The sequence below is a fragment of the Atractosteus spatula genome, chromosome 9 (genome assembly GCF_055471065.1).
Source record: "Atractosteus spatula isolate fAtrSpa1 chromosome 9, fAtrSpa1.hap1, whole genome shotgun sequence".
NCBI lineage: Eukaryota > Metazoa > Chordata > Actinopteri > Semionotiformes > Lepisosteidae > Atractosteus > Atractosteus spatula.
This window is the reverse complement of record NC_142714.1, coordinates 10,930,484-10,948,565: the sequence shown is the minus strand read 5'-3', so window position 1 is coordinate 10,948,565 and position 18,082 is coordinate 10,930,484. Positions and strand designations below refer to the sequence as shown.

Sequence of the window (18,082 nt, the reverse complement as noted above, 5' to 3'; positions counted from 1 at the left end):
CACATGATAAATGATTTGCCTTTTGCCAGGGAATTAATGTCAAATCCTCGATTTGAGCACGCTGAGCATAAAAAATAAAGAAATCTGCCTATGGGCAACACAACAGGCAACAGCTCTACATTTGCAAGCTCTGTGGTAACTGCAAATGACAACATCTTTCTTTTCATAGGAAAACACATCTCTGGGATGTACTTCCATCTGAGCTTATTAAGGAACCTAATTGACTTACATGGCACTGGTGTGAAACACATTCAAAACCACAAAACTTGCTGAGGATAAAAGAGGAGAAGCCTGGCTTCACAACATGTCTTGGCAGTGCTTTATGATTTCATAGCATATGCGTTCTTCCTTTTAAAACAAACAGCACTACCTTTCTCCAGGCTCTTTGCACAAAATACAATTCAGTTTTTGTATAGTCTCTGGGCTCTTCGTCAGAATTTAGATTGTGTCGGGTTATAGAATAGTGTAGAATTCCACTTTATTTATTCTTAATGGAAGGTGACTCTGCACACTGACACAAATACAATAGTGTACTGAATGGTTTGTAACACTAAGAGAACATATGCATATTTCTAATAAAATACACATTCTAATACTTTAAATAGGTTTCAAAGGTTTGATATGATAGAACCATTTTTTTGGCCTTCAAGTTAAGAAAAATCTTTAGTGTCCTTTAACCAAAGTTTCTCAGGTTTAGTCAGGTAATGGACAAAGTATCCTACCGCTTAGCTTACTGAACTTAACCTTAGTTAATATGTGAGCGGCTATGTATGCCTCATTAAGAAGAGCTATCCAAAACTGCAATGCATTTCTAACAAGAAATCTTCTTGACTTCTTACCAGGAGAATTCCACTGTAGCTTTGAGGAAGAATCAATCTGTATGTTCACTCAAGACAAGACTGATGATTTTGACTGGACAAGGCATAATGCAGCAACAAGGCAAATAATGTACACCCCCAACACTGGTCCCAACAGTGACAGGACTGGATCCAAGCAGGGTGAGTCCTCCAAGCTTTGAAGTGCAAATGCGTTGGTCACACTGGTGATATGCAAAACCTACTGTATGAGGCCATAATCGTGAAACATGTATTCCTCACCAATCGAACACCTGTGTTTTTAAATGAGAAGGCAATGCAGTGATCCTGAAGTGTGCACACATTTGTCCACACACTTAGCCTACCAGGAAATGGTTTCTGGATATGACCATTTATAGGGCCATGTTTCCCCTTCTGGTTGAGTGGACTATTTTGAGCAAAAAGTGATTTTTGCTCAGTCTCAATCAATGACATTTGGTACCTGTGCGCAGCTTCCCTTTGGAGGAATGTGTATGGTCAACTTTAAAAAAATCCCTGTAAATATTCAGGTCTTTCTTGGCACTAGAATTGTGAAGATGAAAGGTGCTGGTTGCATTAGCAGCTTGGTCTGAGCTGCTGTGTGCTAAGGTCAGCACTCAGGTGGGAAGTACTTGACAGCTTCTGAAACAGGCTGGTGCTCCATACTGCCTCATACTGTGGGGTTCTTCAGGTTTTTTAAAAAAAAACATTTTGATGTAATAATGAGAGCAAGGTCTTGATCACATGCATGATGTACCTTTCAGAAACCAATTTGGTCACAGGTCACAGCTTGCTCTAAGATCTTACAGACAATAGGGAGATTGGTCAGTAGTGGGCTGCCAGAGGGATGTGTTTTCCAGGTTTGGAGCTGATGATTCCTGTGTAGAACCGGGACAGCCAGATACGATCCTGGGGGATTGTGTTGTGTCTCAGAAATTCTGGTGCAGTTGTTCCAGGGGAAGACATAGAAAACCTGCTGGATTCTGAGAACTAGAGATACTGTAGGTAATCCTGGTTTATGACATTAACATAATTGAATAACAATAACATGACAAAAGGAGGGACAGATGTTATTTTACAAGCAGATGCCTTTGTGAACATTACTTTTATTTGTAAACCCTTACTCTGAATAACAATTTTTATTTGTGAATGCAAAGGAAATATTAAGGGGGTTCTCACATGCAGCTTGATGTACTGTAATTCATATAACCTTCCATGTTACTCTCTGAGGTGCAGGAACAGATGTTGTAATCTCTACTCTATTCAAGTCTTTACCACTAAAAAGCACAAAACAGCAAAGAAAAGTAGAATACAAATCAACCCCCAGCAGCAAGATGTTATCTCACAATATGTATAGTGTAATCCAATGTAATTTAATATTCAGACAACACATTGTGGGGTCTGCAGTTTCAACTCTTACTAAGAAAATCCCTTCAAATAGGTGGTTATACTGTATTCTGAGTCTGGAATTACCAAAGAAAGCTTTAGACAGAGAAAAAACACCTGACCTTGACCTGCTTTAAAATGACTTTAAGGCTCTTTGTTTCACGCTGCCAGTGTCTTGCTGTCTCACAGCCCTCTGCACAGCACAGCACGGTCAGTCAGCCAAGGCAAGCATTTGTCACACAAGATGTTACAGGACTTAAGCAACTATGCTACAGTGCACACTAATGCAACCAATCAAGTTTCATTAAAAAAAAGAAATCTGAATATAGATAGTGAACATTTACTGGATTTTCACTATATGTTAGCTCCAGAAAGCAATAAATTGCACTACATACAGTACAGTACATAACTGTTACACACATCTTGCTCATGTGGGTGCTGGAGTTAATTGATCAAAGGATTTCATCCAGCTGTACTAGGAGACAGGGTATCAGCATGGCTGGGTAGCTCATTGCTGCCTTTGTATACCATTTTGTGCAGAGAAGTACCTCCTGTCAGTTTTTTTTTCCCCTGGTTTCCACTTACTGTAGGTCCTCTGGTTTGTGTTTCACTGCCGATCCCGAGGAAGTCCATAGAGTTGACATTGCCCATTCTTTTGGTTATGTTTAATACTTGAATTGGAGCTGTTGAATGGCGGAGAGAATACACCATATTGCATTGAAAGTAATTACTAAACTGTAAAAACAGTAAAAAAAATAGACAGGTATAATACAATAATATATACTGTACAATAGGAATTTGTTGATTAAAATGAACTAAAAAGCATTGTTGGTGGTACTGTTTCAATAGCAAGAATTGTTGCTGTTCATTAAATTTAGGAAATTGCTAAAGGCAAGATAAGAATATACTGTAGGATTGTTTCTGTTTTATGTTAATGCAGGATATGAGTTTTCAACATTCATATTTGTTAGACACAGTGTATACTGTATATGTATATAACAAATGAAATTAGCTTGAATTGAAAACATTTTAAAAACTGAAACTGAAAAGATGTGTAGCCTTTCTTTTCATATGACAGTATACTGTAATATAGAAGCTTTCCAGAAAAGGTTAGAAGACATGGATACTGTAAGAATTGTCTGTTTGAAATCCTTTGCACAATGAAAAATGAATCCTTGTCAGTCTCTGGCCTCTTAAAGACATTCCAAAGGGGAAAAATGCAACATCAAGTTAAATTTTAAAGGGACTAGAAGAGATTCACATCATTTTCCTTTCATAAAATTTTAAAATAACCCTTTAAAAGAACTAATTAATTAGGTGCTTTCCCAAGGCAGTAATTGGTTTAAACAATCTTGTTTTTTACAATTTGCAGCAAAAAAGTGGTAAATAATGCATTTTTTAATTACCCAAGGTTATACAGTAAAACTGCTACTGTCCAGTGTTTCATTTGATTTCATCTGCACAATGCTTGCGTTGTTCAGTGCAATTAAGGTGAAATCATTCCCATTTGGGTTTAATAATGCAAAACTTCCTTTAACTACTGCAGATACTAGTTTTTACAGCTCTTAAAAAGAAGGTACTGTACAGTACTGTAAGTGAAGGGATTGATGCTTTGTTAATGATTATGGTACAGTCTTAAAGGGTATATTGTAAAATATACAATTGTTTTTATCTAATAAAATCTGACATTTAAATAATTTCAATTGTCTGTTGGTACAGTATACTCCGTCCCTTTTATTAGTACTTTGCTACACTTCAGTTGTATTAAGCTCAGTCGAGGAAAATGAAGGAATTGTCCTTTATTTATGCAGAAAGAAATGCTGCAGAGCCTTTTCTCCCTCTCAGTTTTATTTCTGCTGCACTGAAGAAATAGTTTATGTAAGCGAAATATAAGATTTGGAACACAGCTTAAAAATATCCAACAGATGTTGGTTCTGCCAATTTCTTCAAAGCCGTACTGAAGCCAAGGCTGCCTTGGAGGCTAGCATTGCGTGGAGTAATTCACTGATAGTAGACATCTCAGCTTGTGCAGGAAGTGCGTCTGGGATTTAAGGTTACAGGTTGTAACGATTGCTTGGGATTATCTATTCGCAATAAGTCTGCAAACTTGCCAAGGAGCTTTCTGGTGGAAAAAAAAACAAAACAGTTTCTGGAGATCCTGGGTTTAGCAGGACTGTTTTAAATACATTGCATGTGTTTTTTAAAGGCCTGCAAAGAAGTTAAAGAAATATGTGCAAAAGCCATAGACTTGACAGGATTTATGGAAGTGTTCTACTTCTAAGATCAATTCAAATGTCCAATCTCTTACCAGTCCCTCAGAACGTACTAGAAAACATCAATCTAAAGAATAAATACTATGGTACCTACCAAGGCAGCTAGGTTTGTGACAGTTTAGTTTGTGCTTTTTGCTGTCCTGCAGGTTTCTACATGTACATTGAGACCTCTCGCCCTCGACGGGAGGGGGAGAAGGCACGGCTGCTGACCCCCATCTTTAACGTGGCCCCAAAAAATCCATACGGAGCCACCAATTCAGCCTACTGTTTCAGCTTCTATTATCACATGTACGGAAGACATATAGGTAAGTAAGATTCTGACCAGATAAATGATGTTAATACAGCAATTCTAACTGTATGAAGAAAATGACATGAATTTGGATGCACATAAAATAAGCATTTTACTGTGTGTATATATCTGTGTGTATTTGTGATATCATTATACAGCCTTATTTGGTGTATATAGGTTCCTTTAAAAAGCTCCAGAGTCTCATGGGGAAGAAGAGCAGATTCTTCTTATTCTTTTTGGAAAGTGCAGTGTCCTCCACCATCTACTGTACGTTATTAGTCTTCTTTCCTGGCAGCTACTGAGATTTTTTTCAGTGGATGAGGCGGGAAGCACAACTCTCTTTAGATTGTCCTGCATGGATGTCTGGTCAGAGGGGAGAGGAAATCATTTTCTCCCGAAGACCTGCCGCTAGTCTGCATGACGTGAGAATCTGAGTAGCCAGTGTGCTTCTTTGGCCCTGTCAAAGACAGTTTCGCTAAAATGCTTTTTACTGCGCACTTGGAAGTCTAGAGAAGAGTTTGTGCTTCAGCACTGGCTCGCGGTGATTGGCGTGAGTGCTGGGTAAATTGCTGTGCTGTTACGTGCACGGCGAGAAAATATTTTTCAGCAACAGCAAAAGACTGCATAGACTAAAAGTGTCTGCAACTGATGTCCAAAAAGCACTCAAGTCATGCTAGAAAAGATAAACTTATAAGGATATATTATATTATAGGCAAAGTCGTCCTGTCCTGGGAAAGTGACCCTCCAGAGCGAATGTGGTATTCTGCATATTATCCATTCCATGGTGCTAATCCAGAAGGAGGTATATTGACAAGGAAAATCAGTTGTGGATAAACAGTAATGGTTAGTTGTGCAAGCAGAGCAGGCTAAGAATCTGACACTTCCTGGTAAAGGTTAGACAGGTCCTGACATTTCTAATTTGTTTAGATTGATTGCACTTGCTAGTTCAGGCTGTATCCTTTGCCTTGCTGATGATGGGAGTCTGGAAATGCCTCTGGGCAGATTTCGATACACTTGACAGAATGCAAGGTTATATTTTGTTGTTTCCCAGTATGGATGCATGCTTAAACGTAAAAACATAAGAAAGGTTACAACTGAGAGAAGGCCAATTTTGCTCCGTGTAGTTTGTTTGGTTGCTAGCAGATAATCGATCTGAGCATCTCACCCAATGCTACGTACATAATTCTTTGTGACATTTCTGTTAAAATACATTTTATTCTGTTTTTGTGTTATATATTCACTATGCATTAATAAGCACTTTAAAAGATCTACTATTTTTGCAGAGTCTGCTAATAGTACATAAATAGTTGAAACTGCTGCTCTTAGGATATCTTTTTCCAAGCAGGTTATGTTAGTTTGCAGGAACTCTGAGTTTAGAATCACCAATTATTTTTATACAGTATATCCACTGATCTAGAAGACTCTACTTCCTTAGCAGCAACGTCTGTATGCTCAGAAGAGAATGAGACATGTAAACTGGCTCCTCCAGTACTCATTTCTATACAGTTATTCATCATTTTACACACATTTGCCACAGTCACGGTTGCTCCCTGAGCTCCAAGAGCACTAGTAGAGTTACTGTACCCTTACCTTACCCCAGTACCCTGTCAGTTGTGTTCTTTGAAGAGCCCAGTTACATGACCCAGACTTAATCTAGAGATATCTGGGCCATTAGGTTCCACTTGAAATCTACCATGCAATCATGAAATACATAAAATGTATATGCTAGCATATATGTGTTTTTCTTTGATTTTTTTCCTGTTAATAATTCTTATTGTATTGCATTAAAAATGTCTCCAAGTGAATTACATACTGTACATTTTTTTTCCTTTCCTGAGAATATGCTGCTCATATTAAGCATCTCCTTCCCTCTATGCAAATCTGAAGAATCTTATCAAGCTTTGGAAAGACTTTTGTGTTTTTCATAGGCATTTTTGTTTTTTTAAGGCACTAACATACTGTTTATTTACAGTTATTTATTGATGTAATTCGTGAAAACAGACTGGTCCTTGATTTAGGAAATCAAATGAACACCCTTGATAATTTACGCAAGAATGTAATAAAAAGTATTGGGCACAAATGCATAGATATATATTTCATATTTAGCTTACCATCCCCTGGGCCTTGGCTTATAATATATTATCTTTTATTTTATTCATTTTAATACCACCATAAATATTCAAGTTAGATGCATAGCAAACTATTCCCCAGTTTCAAGCTTGCTACCCCTTTGTGTTCCAGGCAGGGGAATCTGAATTGGTTTTTTGTTTTCTTTCATCATTGAGATTCAAGAGATAATTGACCCACAAGAGCAGGCTTGTGATTCTCTGAGTTTCAAGACTTTTTGCAAAGTTTGCTGCAAGAGTTCATATTCCATTTGTTTATAGTGTCATACCTGACAAGACTTTGGAAATGGAACCATCCAGATAAGGCCAAAGCCTCTTTGTTACTCCTAATAAGTGTTGCTTCATGCTGGCCTAATGCCAAGGGAGCATTCAAAGACTTATTTTAACTTTTATTATCCACAGTATTACTGCAGTTCCTTTTTCATCGGTCATGCCTGAATTTCTTCTTTAGTGCTTTTTTTCTACATACAGTATAATTTATTGAAGTAGAAAAAACATTATTTTTCCAGGAATGTAAAGGTTGCGTTTCGTCTGACTGATGAATTCACTTAATATTCAGCTTGATACAGAATTAAAATTAAATAAATATCAATATTCAAAAATACATATAAAGAAAAATAAATACATTCAATAAATTAAAATATTTTTTGTTTCATATTTTTGATGCAACAATTCACAATCTTCACAATTCATTCATTAACAAAAACCTGTGGGATTATCTTAGGAACATTATGTTACAATTAATAACAAAGGTCTGTATTTAATAATGTGTCTGTTGTCAAAAAAAACAAACGGGATTTGTCATCATGACTTTTGTCATGTGTGATTTATTTTTAGGAAATGATGAATAAAAACACATACTGGAGTTGAAGAAATGTGGAATATTGTCTGTTTCAAAATTTCTCATTTTCATCTTTGGACTTTTACAGCTTATAGAGAAAGACACTGATTAATTCCAAAAAAATGGAGAAAAAATGTCCCTTTCTAAGATAGGAAACCTGTGATGTAATTTGCTGTAGATGATTTTTCCCCAGAGACAATTTTCAGTCTGTATGTGCTGAACTTGAATATCCCACCAATTATTCACCTTTATATACAGTATCTGCTCTGGACAGACAGCAGCACTTGAGTGATTGTGGTGGCCCCATGACCTGTGCTACAGGCTCATTGTTGTAATTTTCTGCCTCACAAAGCTGTTTGATCCTGCCTGAATAGAAGGTGTCAGTGTAATCCAGCTTGGTCCTTATGTACAATTCCAGCACTCAACACAATCTGTTTATTTCTTTGGAAAGACATACACAGTTCCTGGTTCAAGTGCAGGCACATCTAGAGGGAATCCTTACTTCTTTTTAAAGCGCTGTACCGTACATGTTGACTTTGAATTTATTTCCCTCCACTCACTGTCTTCTTTTCATTGCCATAAAATAAAGTTGAAAATACTTAGGATATGGCATTACATTGATGGATGTGCTTAGTACACAATTTTCATTTTGCATGTACTGTACAGAGGAGCTACACTTGCTGAAAGTGGAATCATATATAACAGTTTGGAACTTTTTTTGTTGTGCAGTGTTATCCTTGACTCTGAGAGTATTAAGCAAAGGAGGCCAACTAATTTTTGTTTCGTATTAAAGTATAGATAATAGTATAAAGTCAAGACTTTGTACTTATGGAACCAAAGTTTTTTTAACTTTATACAGTAGGTTTATTGCAGCACTACCCCCTTGTTTGCTCGTGCCCGTCTGATCTAAGAAGCTAAGATAATGCTAGACCTTGTCAGTACTGGAAGGGGAGGTCTCCAGGTCCTGACAACTAGCTCGTGTTACAATAGGTGGTGCTGATGAACTAGTAGGTGGTGCTCTTCCCTCGGAACCAGAATTCCCAAACCAGTGCTACAGAATTGAATGGTGGCCAGGGAACACATTGCTGTAGGAGGTGCCATTCTCCTGATGAAGCATTTAAGTCCTGATTATGTGGACATTAATGATCCCTTGGCACATGTAAGAATAGGAGAGTTAACCGAAGTGGGCATATACAGTTTGACCTCCCTAAATATCTCTCTTAATTGCAATAGTGAAAAAAATCTCACTAAGTCGTCTGTGTAATGGAACTGCTGGCTTATATTGACAGTGGTGAATGAAGTGGGCCCCCTCTTGTATTCAACTTTGCTATTATACTGTATACGGAAGCTGACTTTGGAATCCCTAGGATGAAAAGTTATTATTTCAGTAGTTCAGTTACAGTAAGTGCTAATTACAATAAAACTAGTCAACAAATATAAAGGGATAGCATATTTAATACTGAAGGGTTTGCCACTAACTCTCCTGAGGCTAAGGTCATGTCTGACAAAACCCCCTCAGTTACGAGGAATGAACCAGGGAGCCAGCTTCAAGGGTTTGGTTGGGGTGAAGGAACGAGTGCTAGAACAGATGGGCGCCAGCAGGTATTTATGCGCAGGAGAGCAAAAGTGTGAGATGCTGTGATTGATACTATGTATAATTTTCAAATATATGAGGGCCTCAGTCTGTTGCACATTAATTGTGCAAGCTTAAACATTTGCAGCAGACCTCAAAAAAGTATATCTACTTTCTGAGGCTTTCCTAACTTGTATGTGGCCTGTTTTAAGTATATATACTTAATAACTTAATAATTAGATTTCTCTGTTGGAAGTTGAAACCCACAGCTTGTTAGACTAGAACACAAGGTAAATTTGTATTGCAGAGGGATGCATCTGTTTATCAGTGTTCCTTTGTAGTCGAGTGTTCACCCACACTGACTGATGTCAGTCCTGCGAGACTTAGCTTTACTTCCAGACTACAGTGCTTTTTGTTTGATTTCCAAATATTCGCTTTGGTGTCTCTTCAAGTGCAAGAGACACAGTCAGCTGGAGATTTGAAACATCCCAGGTGCAGAGAAACAAATAAGACAATCACATATTTGAAATGCAACATCCAAAGTGCATTTTGCCTGCCCATGTAAACCTCCTGTATACGCTGGGAGTTTACAAGTGTGTGCTCTGAGATAATTACCCCTGCTCAACACAGACAACATCTCAGGATTAGCAAGTTTTTTTGCCATTTATCTGCTACATGCTATTTTTCATATACAAGTTTGACAATGCACTGTTTCATTGATGTTCGCTGATGTTTACTGATGTTAGCTGACTTATTATTAAAAAAAACAAAAGGACATCAGATGCATATGCATTTAAATCCCTCAATAGTACAAGCTACTTAAATCTGAACTTGCTGAAATAAATGGTCAAAGAATGCGGAATGCTCAAATGTGGTTTGATGGGTGTGACAGAGCTATTTTTTACTTTAATATAAATTGTAAACCATTATTTTCTAAAGAACTTATGGCATTCTGATTTAGTGAAAGCTCAGTGTTTAGGTGATTAGCTGGAGAGGTTTGCTTTGTTTTGTGAATGCGTGGGCGGTAATTGAGGTGATCCAAACGCTCAAATAGAATTGTTAGTGAAAGTGATGACCACTGGGTTCAACGCTAACACATTTCGCCAAGGGCTGTTTCACACCTTGGAAGTATATATAGAATTGAGGTGTCAAGTGGTGAAGAAACAGCAATGGGCTCAGCAAAAAGGAGGACATAGCATCTAATATGAGCTGGAGAAAACACCAAGCAAAGCAAAAATCCAAGCTAGCACGCTGAGATCAATAGCACACTTATTAAATGGTTTACACTTGCCTTGTCAGGATTCTGAATGCCTTCTCACACAGCCACATGACACTCTAAGGCAATGGGGAAATGTTATTTTCCAGTGCTTTTCCAAGTTACTGCCCTCTGATAGTCATACTGAACCACTTGCAATGTACTCTAGATGCTTTCCACAGTGATGCTTCTTGGTAATCCTGATAATAAGTGTGATGCTCCGGGATCCAATTGTGTACCATATGTCTAACTGAAGACATTGGTTTTATAGGAAGTAGTTTTATTTTCATGAGAATATAAGGTTATACTTCATAATCTCTAAGGAAAATGAGTTACAGTTTTGTTTAGAAAAGATTGAAGTGACTGCACACAAATGCCGGATTAAAAGGTAATGCAGTAAAACCAAGAAATTACTAAATAGCCATTTTCCAGACTTACAATTAATTGAAAACTATACAAGATTATCTAAAACATAAAAGAAGGTAGAAGCAATTAATATGTTAAACTTCCCCCTTCCCCGAAATCTGTGTCCTGTGTAGGCACACTGAATGCATATCTACGACTGAAAGGCCAAACGTCCTTAGAGAGCCCCATGTGGACATTAAGTGGAAATCAAGGGGAACGCTGGTGGCAGGCCAGAGTAAACATTCACCCCACAAGTTCCTTCCAGGTGAGTTCCTTCTGGATATTCTTTCGGGGATGGACCTTGCCCACATCAGAATGTGGCCTGGACTGTAACGTGACACATAGTGGTGGTACTCACTGCCATTATTATGTTTAACTAGTATGCTATGAAAAAGTGTTTGAAGTGTTGTAAAATAGTGTAGCTGTTGTAATGTGTGTTAAAGGGGAACTGCAGTTCCAATTTCTCAGACCGGTTATTAAACATAGGTTACAAAATAAATTCCTAATTGACGTAATAGAAAAAAAAACCACAAATGTCATATTAAGCACAAAATTGTGAACTTCGTGAAAGTACTGTAAGCCGCCATGTTGTTGCAAACTCGCACTCTGGATCCCACAAATGGCAAAGGGATGCGACCTGCTCACTAGTCTCCGTAACGACTAATGTAATGTGATGTATGAGCGAATAAAAACAGGCTGTGCAGCAGACATTTTACCACAGAAATGTTCCAATGTGATCTGCATGCGGAAATGATAGAAAACTAGTCAAAATATCTGTGGTAAGCATTTCACAATCTGCATTTTCAACCACCCAAAATGAAAGGTTGCCATTTCTGCACACTAACAAATATAAATGTCTTTAAGGCGATAATACTGCAAAGATTGTTTTTAAAACAGACATAAGAACGGTGAAATTTGACTTTGCTTTATAGAAATTCCATCAAAACAAGTAACTGTTATACAGTAAGTTAATCTTCATCCTTGCTTTCCACTTTTTCGCTGTTTCCCTGACTGGCATCTAAATGTTGGCAGAGCATTAGAGATACTGGGAAAGGCATCATTTTAGTTTCCCTCAGCCTATTGAAAGGATATCTGCCAATTCTGCTGAGGATCTTGTGCACAGTTACTGTTCAGAAATACTCAGAACATCACAGGGCACATAAACATTTGTCACCCTCACTTCCAAGAAGTGGGAGGTTGGGGTGCATTTGTTTCGTCTTGCTTGGTAGCTTGGTCTTATCTGTTTACACATGTTTTGACATGTGAAAAGAGACTTGACTTGATGATAAGATCATTTTGGCCTGCCTCCTTAGCAGGAAAGGAAAATGGTGTGGAAAATGTAAAACAAATCAAAATCTTTGAACTACAGAAAGAAGAAAACATGGATATTGCAAGTGTTTTCATGTAGCTTTTCTGACAATGAGAGTATTGAAGCTAATTTTTTTATGAGACATTTTAATTTGCACACCGGAAAGCTACAGTATGCTCTTGTCCTGCTTTTTTTGCTTTTTTTCTTAGCTTAAGTTTCATAATGTACAGGTAAATGGCTCACTACAGCCCTTGTGATTCTGAAGTGACTGTACAGTGTACTCAAGAAGTTTTAGGTAATAAACATTTAACACAGTAACCAGTAAAATCTTTTTTATGAAACTGATATAGCTAAAATGTATTCTTATGTAGAACTTCGGTTAGAGTATTGATTCCTTGATATTGGTTCTGCTGAGCGTAGCAAAAGATAGCCTATTTTGTTTTTTCCTTTCTCAGGGAAAAGTTTCATATTGCAGGAACACAAAATTCAATGTGACCTGTCACAGTCAATACAATTAGGTTAATCAAATGGGGCACTGTTACGAAGCGCATTTTCCTTTTAAAACCAGCCATCCATATAATGTGAGCTTTTCATTCAGAGTTCAATATTTGTGCAAGCTTGCCTCAAAATTCACGGGAAACAGGAGTAAAAAGCTTAAGGTTTTGCATCCCTCTACCCATTTTTGAAGGTGTTAAATGTCAATGGATGAGCTATTCCCAGAGGCAATGATGGGGGTTACTGGTCTATCACCAGAAAGAGTAATAGCTAATCCTCTGTGACTGGTCAGAAGGGAAAAGACAAGCTTTTTAACTCTGTTTTCCCAGAATGTTCTAGCAACGAGAAAGTGAATAATAACCCTGCTTATTAGAGATGTTGCTAGAAGCAGCACCGGAGGGAAATTAGTGTTCACACATCTCTGTGAAAGACCGCAATCACACAGCTGACTGAATTTAGATTGTGTCGGCCTGCAGTGGGGTGCAGTGGACCCATAAATCAGTAAGCCACATTTCCCCACAAACGTAGCCAACTTGACTTCAGCTTTGAGGATCCCACTAAAAAGAAGAAGTATAAAACAAAGGAAATTTCGGTTGTAGAAAATTCGATTAGTACAGATTTAACTTCAGAATGCTTTATTAGAGAGTAAGAGAGGGAATGCGCGGGGTGAAATGAAAACCATTCATGGCTCTGTTCCCCTTCATTCAGATGATGCTTGAAGGTATTCGAGGCCCAGGAATGGAAGGAGATATTGCCATCGATGATGTCTCCATTGATGAAGGAGAGTGTGGAGATCCCCCACCTAACAGTGAGTAGCTCCCTCATTACCGTATGTCTCTACGTCTCAGCCCTGTGTAATGAACAGCATTTTTTTCCCATTTATTAACAAATATATTGGCTCTATACTTATACCTGGATTTGGTTTCTGTTGCCCTGACACAATGCTCCAATGATCAAGTTACAGTATAAGGCAGTATTTGGTGCATTTGACATTAAAACAATGGTGCTGCTTTATATTACATTGTAAACACATCATTTTAACTTGATTGTAATAGTATGATGAATACATTGCTCTACAAAATTCATAAGTATGCACTGTACAGTGTAAATCATTATTTATAGTTTAATACTCATTAAATATTTTAAATATAGAGACAATGAGGGAGAATTTCAGTAAGCTACAGTAAACTTTTCTGTGCAGTGTTACTGGAGGAAAATACCATCGTACTTACTATGCAAATGTGTGGTCTGTATTTCCAGAACCTAATTAATCCTTTAGGGGGAAATTGATTTGTTGTCCTCTGATTTGCTTTAATTTTGTAGCGGTATAATTTTTAATAACGAGATCCCAATGTATGATGGGAGGTGACTGTACAGTACATTATATGTAGGGTCTTTTCAGACTAATTTAATACCTTTACCAACTTCACATTCTTTGCAATATGGCTGCTTATAAGTGATGTTGCAAAAGTTCTTTTTGGGATTTTATGAGAGAGTAACAAACACTGGATTTAGCACTAAGAAACAGAAGTGAGACTTTATAATGAACTATGACAATTGAGTAAACAGTCAATACTGTACATACTGTACATATCCATGATGGATTCTGCATTTTCTTTCCCAGAGCACCTTGACTTGTGCATCTGAAATCGATACAATGCAATCCAAATTTATATTGTGCTCTTTGTCTTCCCACAGATCTGAGGTCATTGGCCCCTCCCAGAGGAGCACATATATGGCAGCTTTGTGTCACTCTGCTCCTGGCTCTTTTCAGCCATCGGAGGTGACCTTTCACTGGCAGAGGCTACAGAAAGATCTATCAGGCATTGGCACGAAGAAGGAGTCTGTGTACTTGGACCTTCAATATTAAATTACCAAAGATTCATCCAACTGGACTGCTATGAGGAAAGCAACACACCTAGGGCTCCCAAGGGAGAAAAAAAAAGAGAAAAAACAAAATGAAAAAAAGTAATAAAGGAAGACAATTATTTTTTAAAGAAATATATGCATAAATGCTCCCAAGGGCAGAATGGAGAGCTCTTGTCATCTACTGAGTTGTCGTTTGAACACTACAGGACAGTTAGAAATGGATCCTTTTTCTACCATGGAGAAAGACTGAAATAAGAACAGTCAAGGTTAGAAAGTCTGTGTAAAGCACAAAGACATGGATTGGTTTTCTTCTGTAAAGTCAAAGGTACTTTTTTGCCAAGGAATCATAATGGATTGCTGAAAAAAAGAAACAGTTCACTCTAAACAGGGTATAGGAGTAGCGAGTTGGCAGTGACTCCTCAATGCAAAGGCATTGCCACAGATAAATCAGACAGGCTCTTACGCCTTTGGCTGTCAGCTTTTCACTAACTGCCCGAACTCCAAGCGTTCTTATATTATTTTGTTTTTGTCTCTGTTTCGCTGCTACTGACACCATTTACGCTTTTCACAAAGAATCACAAATACAAGCTTTCATTTTCGCATGCCTCGTTTAGAACAACAAAAAAGAAGACAAACAAAAAAATATTTAACGTAGGCTGTTTCTTCCTGCATGAACGGCTGCCCATTATCCCCAAAGCTGACCGCACGCAATATTGTAGTGGTCTTTCAGAAATCTGCTTGTGAGTTGTGGAAGGGAGTTGTCCTCTGTATATTGTATTTCTACAACCAGTCCAACACAGGAATGTGAGCCACTTTCTGCCATGAAACCAAGTGCCTTCAAATTTTAACTAAGCCTGAAAGAAATAAAACATATTGATGATGTTTCCATCGTTAATGGTGGGGCTATTTTTTTACACAATCCACAGCCTGCCAGTGTAGTTTATAGGCATTTAATATTATCGAAAACACCATTAGTGATAACAGTAATAATATAAAAAAATGTTCATAATGACCCGGCTTCTGAAGATGAACAGAAAACAAATAAATCACTACCCACACCCTTCTGGTTGCAAAATAGGTAACAGCCATCAAGACAGCCATGGCCTTTGAGCATGCAGTCCCCTTGGAATTTATAAACAGGAAAAATAAACTTTCACTGCTTTGACTGGAGGTCGGACCTGGTGCTTTGTGCAGAGTTATTGAAGCAGGAGTGGAAGGACCACCACAAATGTCTCCTGGGATGCGAAGAAAGCAGAGGGCAGCGATTCCGATGATCGATTGCCCTGATTTCCAAGAGTAATCTCCATTCCAAATCAAGTGGGCCCTAGGTGTGCCAAAAAAAAAATAAAGCGGAAGAAGGAAATTCTTCAACATGCTGGAAGTGCAGTGAAAAGAAAATGCGTTTCAGCATTAAGAACTATCGGACACAGGATGACGCTGAGAACACGCATTATCAAGGATGAAATATAGGCTCCTTGCCTCTGCCATTTATCTCCAACTGTGTGGATTCTGACAAAATATTTTATTACTTTAGTGGGAGTGTAATAATACTTTTACACAAACTGGAAAAAAAAATGACTTGGAACTACCTGAGATCATACATTATCTTAACCAGCTGGTTTTTGAAATGTATTGTAAAATCTCCCTTATATTGTTGGTTATGATGACATTTAAAACCTTATGTTATTTTATTTGTTCCTTTTAATTTGTTGGCCTAAATGATCTGACCTTTTAACTTCATATAACAGACGTTTTCTGTTTTGTTTTTTTTCTTTTGACACATACATGTCTTTTCTTGATACCCTTGCATTTAAAAAAAAAATCAAAACAAACAAAAAATGATATGCAAATAAAATTGGTGAACAAATGATTAAAAAATGAAAGGTGAAAGTTCTATTACATAAACTTTGTGACTATTGATACAAAAAAAGCACAAGATGTAATAATAATAAAAATAAAATGCAGAGGCTTCATTTTTGCTTTATTCTGTAGATTTCTTGCCCAGATTTGAGACGTTTGAGACCCAGAAACCTACAAAAACAAAATATATATATATATATTTTACATCTGTGTTCAATAAAGCTCTTTTCAGGTAAGATATGACTTATTGCATGTGTGTTTGCTGTTATAAAAAACCCTATTAGCCATTTAACTACAGATCATTCCCAAAAGACTCCCAATTTCATGTTTGATTGCCCTTGTTTATCCCTGATTCGTGACAGCTTGTGCAGCTCTCCTGAGACATCTTGTCTAAAGTTCAAAGGAATGGAGAAAAAGGACAAATTCATCTTTTGTGTCTTGCAAATTGTTCCTTTTACAGACAGCTTTTGAGACTTGGAGTGCAGTCACGCAAAATTAGAACAGACAAACCCCTCACTTCCCTCAATTCATTGCTGATTGCATGTAAATGATATGAATAACCCAGTCATCTGCTGAAAAGCCATTGCTTTTAACTGGAACTTAATCATCTTCAAGACGAGATAGCTATTTCATAAAGATATACATTATATACAGTACATTATACAGTTTTAATGTATATAATAAATAATATATGGCTTGTTAGCTAAAAATTAATTGGAGCATAATCGTTGAAGTGCTGTGTTAATAAAAGAAAACCAAGATCACATCATATAATTCAATTGTGTCATTTTAATTTTCTTTTATTAACAGTAATAACCTCTATAGCCGTATCTAGGCTTTTTTGGCTCAAAGGGGATTACAGTCACCAGCTGGGACACTTAAATGCTGTGTTCTGTTAAAGTTAAGCACAACCTTTTAAACGTAGTCTTACTTGATGCCCCGTTAATATCTTTTAAGTCCCAGTACCTTCATTCGCAAAGATTACTGGAGCTGCCATTTGAAGTGAAGGTCAAAGTAATAACACAATCAAGATGTGGCTGCACCACATGGGTGGGCCTCATTCGAGTTGGAACAGTTCTGTAGCTGCTGAAGGTATGTACAGTACTGGTTGTTTTTTTACGAAGTTATTGAAAAGATGCTGCGATTTCAATTTTCATTCATGCAGTGCCTTGCAGAAGCATACAATAATTTTTCATTGTCATGAAATACAAGCAATGTGTATACAAGTTTTATTCAAAACTGTAATATGTGAAGGAGGGTGAATGTCGGTAAAACCTGAAAAGAAGATGTGCAAAATGAAATGTGTTTATTGCACAATTATTCATCCCCCTAATTTAATACTTCTGTTGTTCGGTCATATGGTAGAAATGACAAAACGAGCTGACAAATATAAAGGCATAGCATGCTTAATACTCACAGGCTGAGGAACTGACCGTGCTGGTCGGACGTTAGCACTGTCACATTCTACTGTACCTCACTTATGGGGCACAGGCCAGATGAGATAATGCTACAGTGGAGATGTTGGGGTGCAGGGAGAGGTGCACTGCGTCATCTGCAGCCAAGGTTTT

The 18,082-nt window shown here is 37.5% G+C and overlaps 1 protein-coding gene across 1 annotated transcript in view; it reads left to right on the top strand.

The window, feature by feature from the left end:
* The window catches only part of mdga2a (MAM domain containing glycosylphosphatidylinositol anchor 2a), a 141,378-nt gene extending 124,751 nt beyond the window's left edge, over positions 1-16,627 (top strand). The window contains exons 12-16 of the mRNA XM_088925161.1: positions 843-998; positions 4,639-4,797; positions 11,116-11,246; positions 13,494-13,593; positions 14,484-16,627. Coding sequence (XP_088781287.1) covers positions 843-998; positions 4,639-4,797; positions 11,116-11,246; positions 13,494-13,593; positions 14,484-14,572 — 635 coding nt within the window. The 3' untranslated portion in view covers positions 14,573-16,627. The remainder of the gene's footprint in view (positions 1-842; positions 999-4,638; positions 4,798-11,115; positions 11,247-13,493; positions 13,594-14,483) is intronic.
* Positions 16,628-18,082: the final 1,455 nt, after the last annotated feature.